At 40.9% G+C, this 15,578-nt stretch overlaps 1 protein-coding gene across 4 annotated transcripts in view; it reads right to left on the reverse strand.

Annotated features, from left to right (window-relative positions):
- Positions 1-1,714: 1,714 nt before the first annotated feature.
- Positions 1,715-15,578, reverse strand: part of osbpl6 (oxysterol binding protein-like 6) — a 43,832-nt gene continuing 29,968 nt past the window's right edge. For 3 of the 4 annotated variants that reach the window (XM_026143719.2, XM_026143722.2, XM_026143718.2), the window contains 12 exons: positions 13,298-13,405; positions 12,762-12,893; positions 11,875-11,962; positions 10,251-10,504; positions 9,864-10,001; positions 8,324-8,387; positions 8,041-8,119; positions 7,378-7,522; positions 6,988-7,132; positions 6,758-6,884; positions 6,460-6,582; positions 1,715-4,487 (listed from right to left, as the gene is read on the reverse strand). In XM_026143719.2, coding sequence (XP_025999504.1) covers positions 4,376-4,487; positions 6,460-6,582; positions 6,758-6,884; positions 6,988-7,132; positions 7,378-7,522; positions 8,041-8,119; positions 8,324-8,387; positions 9,864-10,001; positions 10,251-10,504; positions 11,875-11,962; positions 12,762-12,893; positions 13,298-13,405 — 1,515 coding nt within the window. In that variant the 3' untranslated portion in view covers positions 1,715-4,375. The remainder of the gene's footprint in view (positions 4,488-6,459; positions 6,583-6,757; positions 6,885-6,987; positions 7,133-7,377; positions 7,523-8,040; positions 8,120-8,323; positions 8,388-9,863; positions 10,002-10,250; positions 10,505-11,874; positions 11,963-12,761; positions 12,894-13,297; positions 13,406-15,578) is intronic. The other variant, XM_026143720.2, reaches the window with a different exon arrangement.

The following is a 15,578-nucleotide window of genomic DNA, read 5'->3' on the forward strand; positions in this document are numbered from 1 at the left end:
TTGCTGTGGCGCCTTCAGGAGCCGGCTGTTGTGTTATTGATTGAAATGCGTCCCGTGGGAGATGACCGCTGGACAGCCATTTATTCATCAGCCAGCCCGTTGTTAAGTATTGGTACAAAGCTAATTACATCAGAGTGAATTCATGGGTGCTTTCTACTTAATTTGTGTTGTTTTATAACAAAAAAGTGGCCCAAAGAAAAGTCAAATACAGTAATTTATTTATTTGAATTTGGTTTTTTTACTCTAAAGAGTGATATTTGCACTCACTGGCCACTCTATTAGGTACAGAGACCCATCTCTCCCTGTGACTGGCATCAGCTGCTTTCATAGAAGAAAAATGACAACAGTGAAAGTTAAACCTGAAAGCAATGAGTAAAACAACACTATTATCCATATGCATTCAACAGACACTTTATTAGGTACACCTTCCTGGTACTGGGTTGGAACATCCTAATTTTTCATTTCATAGATTCAACAAGGTGCCTCACAGATTTTGTTTTATAGTTACATGACAGCATCTCACAGGCCCTGCAGATTTGTTGGACACACGTCCAGGATGGGAATCTTCTGTTGGACCACCTCCCAAAGATGCTCTATTAGATTGTCGTCTACTGTAAATACAGTAAAATAATTGTCATGACACATCCTGCTGGAAGCAACCATTAGAAGATGGGTGCATTATGGGTCATACAGGGATGCACGTGGTTGGCAAAAATACTCAGGCAGGCTGTGGCATTTTAAAAATGCTCAGCTGGTACTAAGGCGTCCAAAGTGTGCCAAGAAAGTATCTCGCACATCATTACACCACCACTACCCTGAACCTGTGATACAAGATAAAATGAAGCCATGTATCTGTGTTATTTCTGTGAAATTCTGACCCTACTATCTGAATGTTGCACCAGAAATTGAAACTCATCAGACCAAGTGGCAGTTTTTTTAATCTTCCATCATTGAACTCTGGTAACACATGTGAATTGATGTGAAGATCCTGTCAGGAGTCCTACAAGGTGTGGTCTTCTGCTGATGCAGCCTTTGATGTGTTATGTGTTCAGAGATGCTCCCCTGCATACATTGGCTGTTGTTATTTAAGTTACTGTTGCTTTCCTGTCAGCTTGAAGTAATCTGGTCACTCTCGTCTGGCAACAAGGCAGTCACTGGACATTTTCACCTTTCAAACCATTCTCTGTCGTTTGGGTAAATCCCAATAGATCAGCACTTTCTGAAGTTGCCAGACCAGCCTGTCATACATATTCAAAGTCACTTAAATCACCCTTCCTCGCCATTCTGTTGCTCTGGTTGAACCTCAGCAGGTCAACTTGATCATGTCTATATGTCTAAATGTACTAAGTCACTGCTGTGTGATTGGATGATTTGATATTTGTGTTGCTGTGCAGATTAACAGGAGCACCTAGCAAAGAAGTCCTTGTCATTGGGTTCTCTGTTGCTTGTGTGTTTGTGTTTTTTTCCCCAGCAACTTAAAACATAGGTACTAGCCTTAAAAAATAGTGGATATCACTACTGCGTCATATGTGTTTCTATGCTTACCAAGGTGTGCTGTGGGAGCTCCAATTTCTGTTATTAAAGAAAACCAGGGGTGTCAAACATAAGGCCCGGGAGCCAGAATCGGACCATTGGACAGCTTATGAAAATGAAACATAAATATCAGAGTACAAGAACACTTACCTTTTTAAAAAACACAAACCACAGAACTTCATCCCTTGAGTTTTGCAGTTTTATTAGAACAAGCACTATGTAGCAGCAGTGTACAGTGTTCATGGAAAGATATGTACTTTGTTAAAATTGCACTTTAGAAGGTACCCATCAGGAAATAGATTTGATCCAAACTGAGCTGACATAGTGCTTCATGATACATGTCAGTCGACAAAAAAAAAAAGTGTCCAATTCAGAAACCATAAACCTTTTTTTATAAGGCATCTGCAACATTCATTGGCAAGCTCTAGACATGCAGGTAGAAAATGGATGAAGAAAGCTGGAGGATTTTCTCTCTTTTTTTTCTCCACTACATTCTGACTCTGTGATACCAAACACTACACAAAGCACTGGCCCTACCTCCACAGCTACTGATGTAGGAGGGAAAAGAAATCAGCTGCTGCAGTAGTGCCCCCACTTTTTTTCCCTCCCCCCCCTAAATGTGCTGCATTTATTGTGATCACCAAAAATGAATCAGTTACATGTTGGGGTAGCAGAGCAGTGCAGAACACTTTTAGACACTGCAAGCGTTATACAGTTAAAACTTTTCTACTCCTCTAATGTCAAAGAAATTTCCCTTAATGTATTCCGTCCTCGGCTAAATGCTCAGTGTACTTAATCATCTGTAGGCAGGCGGACTATGGAGAATGTGCGGCGTTTGACTTGTGAATGGCATACCTTCTTCTTGGCTCGGGTATTCTCATCTGTTGTGTGTTTGTGAGGCATTGATAAATGCATTAAGGCACAGCAAGTGAAACCGACGCTGCTGAGTTGTAGCATTAAGTTCGTGATCAGGGAAAAATAAAACTATATCCACGCGTATCTTGTTGTTTTTTATCTTTTAAACTACATGGATGCAAAGCAGTTCTAACTTTTTGGTTTGTTAATCTACGGTGTGATCAGTGCACACATGATGGATTTGCCTTAAACAGTTTTCGCTCTACATATTTATATTCACCTTTCCCCTCCTCGCCCTGCAGCTGTGAACAAAGAGATTCAGCTTTAAGAACTATTCGCGTGTGTTCGGGTTGATTTTAAAGGCGCCCCCTTTTATTTTTTTCTTTAGCTGTAAAACAAAAAAAGAGGAGACTAGGCAAGATTTTAAAGCTAAACTTCAACCTGGTGCTTTGAAGAAGCCCACAGCATAGCAGTAAATTCTCTGGGGAATCAGACACATTGAGACGTTTTAATGTTTTTACAGTATCCATCTGAAAATCTGGCTTCTTTCATTTTTACAGGACGACCTGTAGGTGTCTCTGGTGTTTCATAATGAACTACGACTGCATGCGGTTTGGTGATTGAGTCACGGCGAGATTAAATCATTCCTTAATCAATTAATGATAAGATAAATTATAGATGGTTTGAGTAATATATCAAGAAAAATACCAAATATCTGCTGGTAACAGATTTATAAATGAATACAGTTAGTACTTTTTTTGCTCTATATCTTTGTAAATGATTCTTTTTGGTTGTTAATCAGAATAAAGATGATTTAAAAAAAATCTCTTTGGGTTTTTTGTAAACTGTAACAAGACTCTGATGGAAAATTACTCATTTATTAATTCAAAATAATTACATCTTCAAGCTGCGGCTGTTTTATGGAAATATGTGACTCTGCTATTCACGTTTCGTTAATAAATGAAGTACTACAAAAATCCCAAGGATCTGAGAGAACGCTGCAACCTGTACAAATCTTTTCTTATACTCGTGACTCGGACGTGTACGCGCCCATTATTTGAATGAAACTCTCACATTCGGGAACAGAGTGGAGAGAGTTATGTATGCATTTATGTAACTGTGTGATTCACACGAGTTGGTTTTGTGTAAGAATGGTTATTATTAGACACTGGGGCTGCTGAGGTGAAGATCGTCCTTCCGTTTGCACTGTGTCACGACAGATCAGTGTTGACAGTCCACAGGGCCGAAACGCCTCGCGTTTAAATCACACCTCACCTCCCAGCACATGTTCAGCTCAGTTACTCATTAAAACGGCGTTTGTAGAGCCCCGTACTTCCTCCACAGCGGTCGACATTAATTTCAAATGAGTTGTTTCCCGGGAGAGAGTGCTGCCATCCGACAGAGTCGACAGTATTAAAAGGCAAAAATAAATAAAATCTGCCAATTCACATAATTCTCTTTCACTAAATTCTGAGTCCGAGATATTTTTTATAAAAATACCTATTTTTTTTTCTACAATAACTGATGATATAGTAAATACGGCTTTGTACCAGTGAAAGCTGCTCTCTACACATGCAATGTTATCATAGGTAATCTGTAGGTAATCAAAATGTCTACTTCATAGACTAGTCTACCCAAACTGCTGTTGGAAATTAAATGGCTTCAACTTAAAGGCGCCTAATCGTGTGACTTGTACAGGTGTCTTTTTAAGGCAAGGACATACTGGGAAGTCAACAGAGCTGAGGAAACATCTACATAGGCGCGGTGAGACCCAGCTTCGACAAGCACAATGAAGGTGATCCTAGGGTATGTTTCCATGGATGGGTGACCCTCCACAGGGTCGCTGGGCGTCGGGCCTTCCCTCAGCTCAGCAGTCATTCGTATCCATGCACAAAGATGTTTCATCATCGTCGCGTTTCTCTTAACACCTTATTGTGCGTAGGTAACAGCCTCCTCGTCTGTGATGATGGAAACACAGATCCATGTGCTACCATAGAGTCACTGTAGATTCCATGTTAATGAAGCCGGGGTTTTTGCGGAGCTCCCAGTACATGTTGTTGGAGACCCATCTCTCCCTGTGATTGGCATCAACCACTTTCCTGGAAGGACAAAGACAAAAGTGGAAGTTGTAAACCTAAAGGCAATGGGGAGAAATACACTATTCCCTACATACACTCAGCAGACACTTTATTAGATACACCACCCTCTAATACTGGGTTGGATCCTTTGAGTTCAGAAATGTCTGAAGTCTTCATAGCACAGATTCAACACGGTGCTGAAAACATTCCTCAAGATTTTGGTTCATATTGACACGACAGCATTGCACAGTTGCAACATCCATGTTGACAATCTCCACCTAACAATTTCCACCACATCCTAAAGGTGCTCTTCTGGATTGAGATGTGGTGACTGTGGCTATTTGAGCTCAGTGAACTCATTGTCAAGTTCAGAAAAACCAGTCAGAAGATGAGTACACTGTGGATATAAAGTTATACACATGCTAAGCAACAATATCAGGTAGTCTTTAAACAATACTGAGTTGGTATCAAAGGGTCAAACACACCATTACACCACCACCAGCCTGAAATGCTGATACAAGGGAAGATGGATCCATGTTTTTGTATTGTTCATGTTAAGAAGACCACAGAAGGTACCACAGCTGTCAGCTAAGAGCTCACCAAAAGTATACATCTGTACAATCAGAACACTGAAAATGTAATTTGTCTCGATTTCTGCTGTGACATTCAGATAGCAGGGTCAAAATCTGCCATAAACCACATGAAAGCATGGATCTATCCTGCCTTGCATCAGTAGTTCAGGCTGGTGGTGTAATATTGTCCCCTTAGAACGAGCTGAACATCATGTAAAAACTACAACCTACCTGAGTATTGTTGCTTATCATGTCCATCCCTTTATGACCACAGTGTACCCATCTTTTGATGGTTGCTTGCAGCAGGATAACACACCATGTCACAAAGCTCAAATCATCTCAAACTGGTTTTCTGAACTCAACAGTGAGTTCACTGTAAATGGGCTCCACAGCCACCAGACCTCATTCCAACAAAGCACCTTTGGGATGCAGTGAAATTGGAACTATCATATCAATATGGACGAAAATCTCTGAGGAAGTGTATCTGTTCACCGGGAGATTTATAGACTAATTTGAATTGAAGTGTTGTCGTGTTCACATTTTTGTAGTTGTACAACCCATTTTATAACACAATGCCAGTTAAAATAAGAATGACAATACATAATAATAAACATACATAATTTTTTAAAACAATGCATTTTAACCCAGATTTTCATGTTCATCTATAAATCTCCCTACAGACACCAAATTGTGCTTCATTTGATTATTTGCAAAGAATGTGAATAATGTTAATGTTGAGTTTTCCATGCAAACGTTGAGCTGCTAAACATCCTAAAAATGGGAAAAATGCTGACACAGCCGCAGTCACATCCTCTCTTACAAATATTGATCAAATTATTGCAATAGAGGAGCAAATGAATGCGTCTGTACAACATTTGATTGTTCTATTGCACTTGGTTACAAAATGTTCTCACATGTAATCGCATGGCAACACAATGCCATGTGATTACAACACAACACAGACAAAGACTAGTACTTGTAGACTGCCCATAACTACGTGGTTATCTACACTCCGGTTCTTTCTCATCTTGTGTAACACGGCTTCTCTCCACTTCTGATGTCAGCAATTACTGCCTAATAAGGTGATGTGTCTGGCTTAATGTTTTGATCAGCTACCTCAGGAGAATAAGACAAGGTCTTGCTAGTGAGCAAGAGCTCCCCAATCAAATCAGCTTCATAGCAGCTTCTTCTCTTTTTACCCGTATTCTTCCAAAATATGAGATCTTTTTCATTCTAATGTACTTAATCAGTCCAGATATTTTCCTCATTTCAACACTGAGATGTGTGTAGTAGGCTGTCTGAATGGAGCCAATCAAAGCCAATGAAAGACAAAACCGAACATGAAACGAAATAAAAAAACAAAGCGACGCATTCTACAAGGTGAATAATGCACATCTGGCTGCTGCTTTGTGCATCCTTACTTAAAGAAGCGTGGCTCGTGTTTGATGTTGTTCTCATCGTTCCACTTCCTCCTGACCCTCTGCATGTCCTCAATACGCTGCTTCTCTGATGACGCCATTTCCAAGTTACCTTCTTCCAGATACCTAAATGAAAGGATGAGAATTTGTAAACATGAGGAGAAAAACTACTACCAGCAGACTGACTTCAATGAAATTGCAGCCAGACCGGAAGAAATCAGTCACACTTTTTTTACTCAGTTGCTGCAAAAATATGCAGCGTTAGCAGCTCGTAGTGCCAGGTGCAGATGTGATGTTGTACCTTTGATCAGGTCTGAATCTGGCATCCGTCCGCGGCAAGGCATCTTTTAACTCAGGACAAAGCTCATTTAGTTCAATGGCAAACCTGGTGAAGCCGTAGTAAAGCTCATAGTCTGTGGGCATGGAGCCTGGGGAGGAAAGCCAACAAAGTCCCCTTTTAGCTTTAAAGCTTTGTACAGCTAGTCCTGAGTGAAGTCCCGCTGTGAGAGTGAAGCGAGAACTGATTCTTACCTGGCCTCCAGATGCATTTAGCAGAAGGTGGGACACCACAATAAACACCCTCGTGCCATTTTCCAAAAAGCCTGTGGATCACTTTTCCTTCCTGATCCATCACAAATCCTTGAACTTCATTCACATTTGAACTCCAGTAGTTTCCCTAAAAAACATAAACTTCACTGTTAGCTTTTTCAAGTTATATATAAAACTAAACCAGCCTAGAGCATTAGAGGGAAACCCCAAACGGTTCATTATAAACATCTGGAAAATTGTGAGGAGGAAGAACTCCCTTTTAACAGGAAGAGACTTCTCATTCAGGAAGAGGCAGCCATTGCCATACAACTGGTTGAGGAGAAGACAACAAAGAAGCAAGAAGCTACCCAAATCATCTCAATTATTTTTCACCTTGACAAAGGTAAGTTTGCAGAGGCAAGCACTGCTCTTTATGTTTCTGATGGTAATCTCCCCGTAGTGTTCAATCCACCGCCGTCCACTGAGGATGTTGTGTACACAGGTGGTAACTTTATTCCATTCGTATTGATCACCAAACCTAGAAAGCCACAATAAAAACAGCTTCAGGTACTGCAGGTGTAAAAAGGCTAGATTATTAAAGTAGGTGATACAGCTATGTTCATTTTCTGTGTAACCTCAGTGCTTTTCGACTTCTGTGAGGTTGTCACTTTAATCATACCCCAAAGAGGTTATTATTTGTGGGTTGATCCATACAGTAGATTCTTGTGATAAATCCAATCAAGCCAATCAAAACAAATCTGGCTTTAGAGCAAGGGGAGCTTAAATGATTAACTCTGAGGATGCTGGATTTTTCTGGGGCTCTTAGGTGTTTTTAACAGCTTTGACAGAACTAATAAAGTTTTTGTTGTTAATTTCTGTTGATTTAACACAAGCCTGCATTTCTCAGTCATCATTAAAATCTCGATATTTCCATGAAGGCAATTAAAAGCAGAAACCTGGCGATTAACATAATCCCAGTGACATGAAGCATTAAAACCAACCAAACTCTGCGCCTTCATGTTCAATTACCATGCACACCAGCTGGGTGAAGGTTACCTGGGTATCATGAGATTTACACTCCCGATTGGTAAAATTTCCATTGATTTTCCCCAGAACTTGTTTTTCCATCTCACATCTGGAAAGAAAAACAACAAAAATATCCCATTAAAATAATTTTTTTTTTTAACATTTTGTCTAAAATCATACCAAATAACATTTATGTTTACTCTGTACAATTTCCGCTGGTTATTAAAAAGGCTAATTGAGTCCTGCTGGCTGGTCTACACTAAGCCATATCTCCTGTGAGGAAAATCCCTAACTAATTAGACAGGTAACATACCTTGCCAGAAGGTGAAGTTCTTAGACTCACAGTGGCAGGCGGAGACGGGAGGGTGGTGGCTCACCTTCGAGAAAAGATCAAATATAGTAAAAGAGTCTGGCAGCTGTCGTTTAGATAGCACATCATATACAGCCACTACTCTTAATTACACATTTATTGTGACGATTTTAATTTTGTCTATAATATTCGTTTGACAGTTTTGGTTCACAGAAATTGTGATTTTTTTTTTCACTGTAAATTTATTCTGAATGCTGAACTTGCACTCTCCTGCTAGACACTGGAATTACTTACGCCTGGTGTCTGGGAATATTTTCCCCAGGGAAATCAAAAGACCAAGCATGAAACTCCCTGATCTTGCAGGAAGCCCAACAGCTTATATCTTTCTGTGTCAGGTTGGTGATGAACCCTTGTATTTACAGATTTAACTCTGAGACTTTGAGGAAAGATCTTCCAGTGTAATGTTTGAGAGCCCACACACACATGTGTTTGGACTGTGCGAAAGAGGCCAGACTATCTGGACAGAACCCATGCATGCACACGCAGAAATGCTACAGTGTTGTGTTAGTCCTGTGTTGGACGGGCAACCTGCTCAGTCTCACACCTCTGACAGCTGGGATAACCTCCCAGCTGTCCCAGTGTTGAAATACATTGAACTGAAGTGTAACCCACTGATTTTCCGTCGTTATTAAAGTAGTTCAGCCAACAACAGAATTATGATTTATGCTTAATTTCAGTTTGATTATTGTAATGGATTGTAATCGGTATCAATAAGAAGCCTTCTCATAAGAAGCAAGAAAACTGGTTATATTACACCAGTCTTAATGACTACACTGGATGCCCATTTCTTTTAGAACTGATATTAAGATTTTACTTATTACTGTTAAGGCCCTTCGTGTCCTGGCCCCAGAATATATACTGAAACTGTTGTTCCTGTATGCAAACCAGTGCACAGCCTCAGATCCTTGGGCAGAAACTGTTTACTGTTCCCATCGCACGCTTAAAGACAAAAGACGGTCGCCGTTCGGAGAGCAGCGCTTGCCTCATATTTGTCACAAGCCATTTTGATGTTATTTTGATGTTGCACTTGAGTCTTATTTTAATTCATATATATAAACATTCTTTAAAATAATTTCCTTCCATTTCTTTTACTCTGTGTTTCTTAGAAGCACTTTGCAACACTGCTTCAGTTTTCAGCTAATCTAACCTCTGGAGCAAACATGTGACAGCATTTATAGAAACTCAACCTGATTTCTTTTTTTTAATATCTCCTACTATGTTTCGTCTTCTTCCAGATAAGAGCACAGTGAAGCACTGGGCTTTCTTGCAAATTAGATAAAACCGAGTTCTTTGAGGCGGCCACACACAAAAACAAAGGCACAGACCTTGCGGTTAAACCGAAGCACTCCAAGGAAAGCTCCACCGAGCTTTTTAGACCTCTCCAACATAATGAGACCTCCTCAGGAAAAAAATGAGCTACTCTATAAATTCCTTCTTATTGCTTAAAATTGACTCATTTTGAACTGTGTGAGCAGGTGCTTACCTGCTCAGAGAAAAAACAGAAGCCCTTGTCTTCCCGAATACATTCGTAAGTCTCTCCGAGTAGCGGGTTGAATGGCTTGCTACCTGCTCTGTAGTAAGTGGATGAGTAGCCTGAGACAGCAAAAGCAGCGACGAGAACCTGAACGAGAGTCATAAGAGCATAAACACAGAGTGGATTTACAGGCTCCTCATAACAGGCTTTGTCACGAATAAGCTAAACAACAGAATCTGTCATTCAAATGTTATCCAAAGGACAGGAGGCAGCACATCACAGGCATATATGTTAGCTTGTGGCTTGCAGTGTGACATCACACATTAATGAATTAATGAATCACCACACTGGAAACTGATTAACAGTTCATTTCATAAGCTCCGGCGACTTCTTTACCATGCGCTCAAAAGGATCCTCGGTCTCAGCAGCCTTATCCAGCAGCTCGCTGTACTCCAGCTCTTCACACATGCGCTGCAGGGTGTTGAGGGGCTCGTTGAGCTCCACAGGCATGGACACTTTGGACAGGTCTTTGCCGATGTTGTTTCGCAAGATGTTCCAGAGGTTGATGTTGCTGGTGTCAGGACAGGGTGCCGACAAGCAGCTGCGCCGCCCATTACGAAAGGCGCTGCCAGCAAAGTCTCCGTTGGCCACTGAAAAAAAGATAAATAATGAAAAAAAGGAATCATTATTACAACATCCATCTGGTGTAATTATCTGCAACAGGCTATGCTAGTCCTAGAAACGCCTAATTAAGTATAATTATAACAAAGAATTAAAAAAAAAAGCATTTTTTGGTCGTGTTGCAAGTCTTTGTGTAAAATGCAGCAGGATGTTTTTTTTTTTATATTCTAGGAAAAAACTTTTCTTATTTTTTCTTAGTTTGTTTAATATATGCCGACTTTGTAATTTAAGTAGTGAGGACATGGTATTAGTTCAGGTTTAGCTGCAACATCAAATACACTGAAACGACTCTTGTACTTCACCAGTAGTTGTGCTGTTACAGTGATAGACGGTCATATTACACAAAGTCTGAAACAATGATGTCAGTGAATGTACAAGTAATCCTTGTGAGCCAAAAGCTCAGGGTTAAGATTCTTATAAACATTTGGTTTCAAGCTGCTTTTTCCTCTTTTGGATCCGGGCAATGTCAAAGACGCGATCGTCTCAGGCACATAGATCTGGCTGCAAGAACACAAACGCACCCACCTGCCTGCTAAAAACCACCGATTTATGAGGAGCAGCCAATCAGAAGAAAGTTGACTAAAACGGTTTGATATAGATACTTGTGAACTTGACCCAGCGTAAGGTAAACAAGGTTTACTCTTCGCTGTGAATCATGCAAAGTAGTCGTGTCCAACATTAAAAATATGGGGTCATAAATTAGCACAATAGGTCATCTTTAATTTAGCTTTTAAGCAATATTTTTTCCCTGTAATGAATAAAGAAATCTCTGTATGTATGTTTGTTGATTTTAAAGAAGTTTAAAAGAATAGTGGTCACATCATTGGATTCCTTCCTAGATTTACATATATAGATGCTGATACAGTGTGTTCAGGTAGTGTCATAAGCTCTTACACTCAATTTGTAACCCTGCAGATGATGTCACGCTCCTCTGTGACCTAGATAACGTAGATTATAAATAAATCTCCACCGACTGTGACATCTACCTTTGCTAATCCTGAAGTGCTGGTGACAGTGGACGCTTTACTGGAAGATAACTACTCACCATGAGAAAATAACACCAATTCTAGCTCATTTCCAAAACTTTCAGACTAGCGGGAGCCTGAGTAGTTTTTTTCCCCCTTTCTGTTGCCCTTGGCAACATAGCAAAGTCAACTGCTTTTGCAGCACTGATAAATGAATTTGCAAAGTGTGTGTCTTTGCGTGGGAATGTGACGTTATTGTAGAAGCAGCACGGCTGACGGACTGAGTGGGATCTCCCCCTCCTTTATTAATTTCTCATGTCCTTTTGTTCTGGTACAAACAACGGTTGCTCGTGACGGCGCAGAATTGGACCTACTTTGTCTGGAGACGTTATCAGTCACGCTGGCGTTGTCCTCGGAAATGTTATCGCTCACATCACTGACATATGACTCATCGTCTGAACCCTGTGAGGGGAACAGGTACACAGGGGAGTGAGGCAGTGCAGTAGTACAACACGAACAGATCAGAACAGCCTCACACTCACACACACGCGTGCACTGCAGTTTGCCATTGGCTAACAAACTGCAGCAGCATGCCGGCTATCTGTCCCACTGCAGTAATCATGAGTCAAGACACTGCAGTATTCATACTTTATATATAGCAAACAAAATAAGGTCACATTTGAAAGGGCCATGTTGTAGCCACTTTGGGTGAAAGCTGCTTTTCCAGTTTATGTGACAAAAAAAAGAGCGAAAAGGCTTGCCGTTAGAGCTACAGGCCAGGGGGGATGATGAATTTCCACGCTCAGTAATCCTTCAGCATGGCTCAATGCATGCCTGGGGAGCTACAATGCTTGATGGGTCTTCAGGGGCCATACGCAGTATATTTGGAGCAGAATGTTCACAGCCGTTAAAAAGGGAAGGAGGCAGAAATGGTTGATTTGAGTGATGGACCGAACATCCTCCTCCACTTGATGCTTTTTAACAAAGCATAAAGTGGAAGAGGATCATTTTGATTCTTAGGCATGACTCGGGGATTAGGCCTCGGGCAGATGCGAAGGAGCCCTCCTGTGTTTACGTTTCTTTTACACTCCATCTCTGCTCTTCGTGACTTTTGCATTAATTACTGACTAAATCTGTCTCCACACACACACAGGCATCACGCTGATGTTTTTCACTGACTTACAGCAGCAGTATAGTTTAACCTTACTAAATCCACATCCATCACCACATCCACTCCGCTTCTTCATCCGCCCCGCTGTACCTCGTTCTCTGACGAGCTGGCTGACAGAAGCACTTCCTGGGCATCAAAAAACTCAGAGACAGATTCTGACATGGAGAGTCGGCTCTCATTAGAGGCCTGCTGAGTCAGAGGGATCCCCATCTGTTCCCCGGCCTGCAGGCAAACACAAGCAAATGCAGGAGGCGTTCACTATTTCTTGCTATGATGACAGGTTGAAGAACCAAAACTGACCTGAACGAAGACAAACAGAACCAGAAGACAACACAGTGCTCATATTGCAGCATGTGTCTCCTTGCCAAAAGGCAACCTCCCATCCGTTTCTAATTAGTCAGTTTTTCCATTAACCTTGATGTCAGGTCCTGCATAGAATAATGATTTCTGAAGCTCACCTGCCAGGCTGTACTGGAAAGGCCATCAGTCTATAGGAGCGAGAATCAATAAGCCAACTGACAAATGCAGGAAGCAAATACATCGACTACCTGGCGAGCCTCCGAAGCTGTAGCTTTATCAATATCAGGGTAAGCAATGAGATTTGTCAGTGATAGACAGTGAGCTACCTCATCAGGTGTGGAGATGATGTTCACACTCACAACTTGCTCAGTCAGGACAGACTCAGAGTGGATGCGGTTGAGTCGAGTTCGAAGTTCTGCATTTTGCGACAGGGCCTGAAGAATAAAAAATGCTTTCTGACATTCAAATCTCACACGAAACTTTGAAGTAAAAAAAGATAAAAAGAATTGGCTCAGTCCTTCATAAAGAAAACAATTATTTGCATCCTGCTTTTTCTGTAAAAAAAAAGAACAATTTGACTGATTATTTTCTTGTTTTGCCACAGATTTTAAAAAGTCACAAGATTTTAAAAAGTTTTCTTTAAAGTTAGAATATCTATAAAAAGCATTTACTGTGACCAAGAGCATATGCATGCTTCAAAGGGGCGAAAATATGTCAATGATAGGTTTTGACTGGGATTTGCATCCCAGTATCTCAGGTGAATGTTCTGTGCTTAACAACTTTGCAGCAATATTCAGCTCTACAATCACTTGACACTTTTTAGACACACTTTGCTAGTGCTAGATTTGAAACCAGTGGGCCTTTAGAAGTGCCTTAATTCTTCATAAAACCACGTACTAAAAGTATGCCTCAGAGATTGTAGTCCATATCAAGAGCTTGTACATCCATGATGAGAATCACCCGTTTTCACTACATCCCAAAGGTGCTATATTGGACTGACATCAGGTCACTGCGGAGGCCATTTGAGTGCACTCTGTTGTCCGATTTTGATGAGCCACCTGTGAAATGAAGCCTCGGTTTCCTGTTTTTAGCTGAGAGAAGTGGTCTCCTGCTGCTCCAGTCCATCTTCTTACAAGTTTGATGTATCTGTCTGACTCTTTACATGAACAAGGAATTTTCACCTAATGAACTCAATGGGTATTTTCTGTTTTTTGGACCATATTCTGTAAACCCTAAAGATGATTGTTTGGGGAAATCCCAGTAGATCATCAGTTTCTGAAAATTCCAACAACCATGCCATGTTCATAGTCACAAAATCGTCTTTCTTCCCTATTCGAATGCTCAGTTTGAACTTCAGCAGGTAATCCCAATGATGTCTACTGCCATGGTGGTTGGTTAGATTTGTGTTAAGTTAAGCTGCACCAAAGTGGCCAGGTAGTGTGTTTTGTTTACTTTATCTGGTCATGACCAGTGTCCAGTGATGGTTCACTCACCACAGGTTTAATTCATTATTCACATACTCATACATGAAGGGCAGGCCAATATTAACTCCTGAGGTCCAAATGTTGTCAGTTTGTCTTGTTCTCTTACTTGTTCTCATGACTATATTTAGAGATTTTTACAACTGAAGAGGGCAGTTTATAGTTGTGATAAATCCACTGTGAAGCAGCAGAAGAGGAGAGGAGTCACAGCGACTAGCTGGTGGACAGAGTGAAGTATTTAGCTGATTAAGAGCCACACAATAGCCTCAAAGCCTTATGGGGACAAAAAGAGAGGAAGTATTAGACTCTCGTTCATCAGGTGGCCAAAAATGTAATTAAGTTAATGCAATGCTGTTCCTTTCTGCAGATGTTTGATCAAAACTTAAAAAAAAGAAATAGAAAATGTAGGTTTAGGTATAAACGTACCTACTGTATGCCAAAGGAAATATTAAATACATAAAACTAAGATGGCAATAACACTCACTTATATCCTGCGGGGATTACAGTAGCTGACATCAGCAGCTGTAACTATAGCAACCACAACTCCTGATTATCAACCTCCCACAGAGCTCTGCCACCAAACCTGACCTCCATCCTGCGACAAGCGTGTCACACAAGAATCCAATTAGGAACGAAACGGAGATAAAACAGCGAGTGAAACATTTCACTGAAATGATGTCAACTGTTAGCAGAGGAACAGTCCAATTAAATCGCGGTGGTAGAGAGACAGCCCTGAGGAGAAGAGTTAATGAACTGCACTGCACATTTCTCCCGCTCACCAATTAATGTGGGAAAAGATGATTGGACGTTCACGGCTCACTTGCCTGGGCTCTCATCTCCACACATCATTTTTCTTTTTAACTGTGATGTTGATACAGCGTCACAGTTTGCATTTGTAGCACGAAAACAGATTGGCAAAGACTAAATAGAAGGAGAAGAGAGACATCACCACCAAAGATTACATCGGCAACATGTCCTCCAGCCTCCTCTGGTGATACGCTGTAGATAGACTGGTGGCAAATACTGAGGCTTTCATTAAAACATGCAGGTGCTCTAAATGGTCTCCAGCCAGTTTCAGCTGCCAGATTTATGACTTCCTGACTTCTCACAGTGGCGCTAATCGAGT

This window comes from Astatotilapia calliptera, chromosome 16, assembly GCF_964374335.1.
Source record: "Astatotilapia calliptera chromosome 16, fAstCal68.1, whole genome shotgun sequence".
NCBI lineage: Eukaryota > Metazoa > Chordata > Actinopteri > Cichliformes > Cichlidae > Astatotilapia > Astatotilapia calliptera.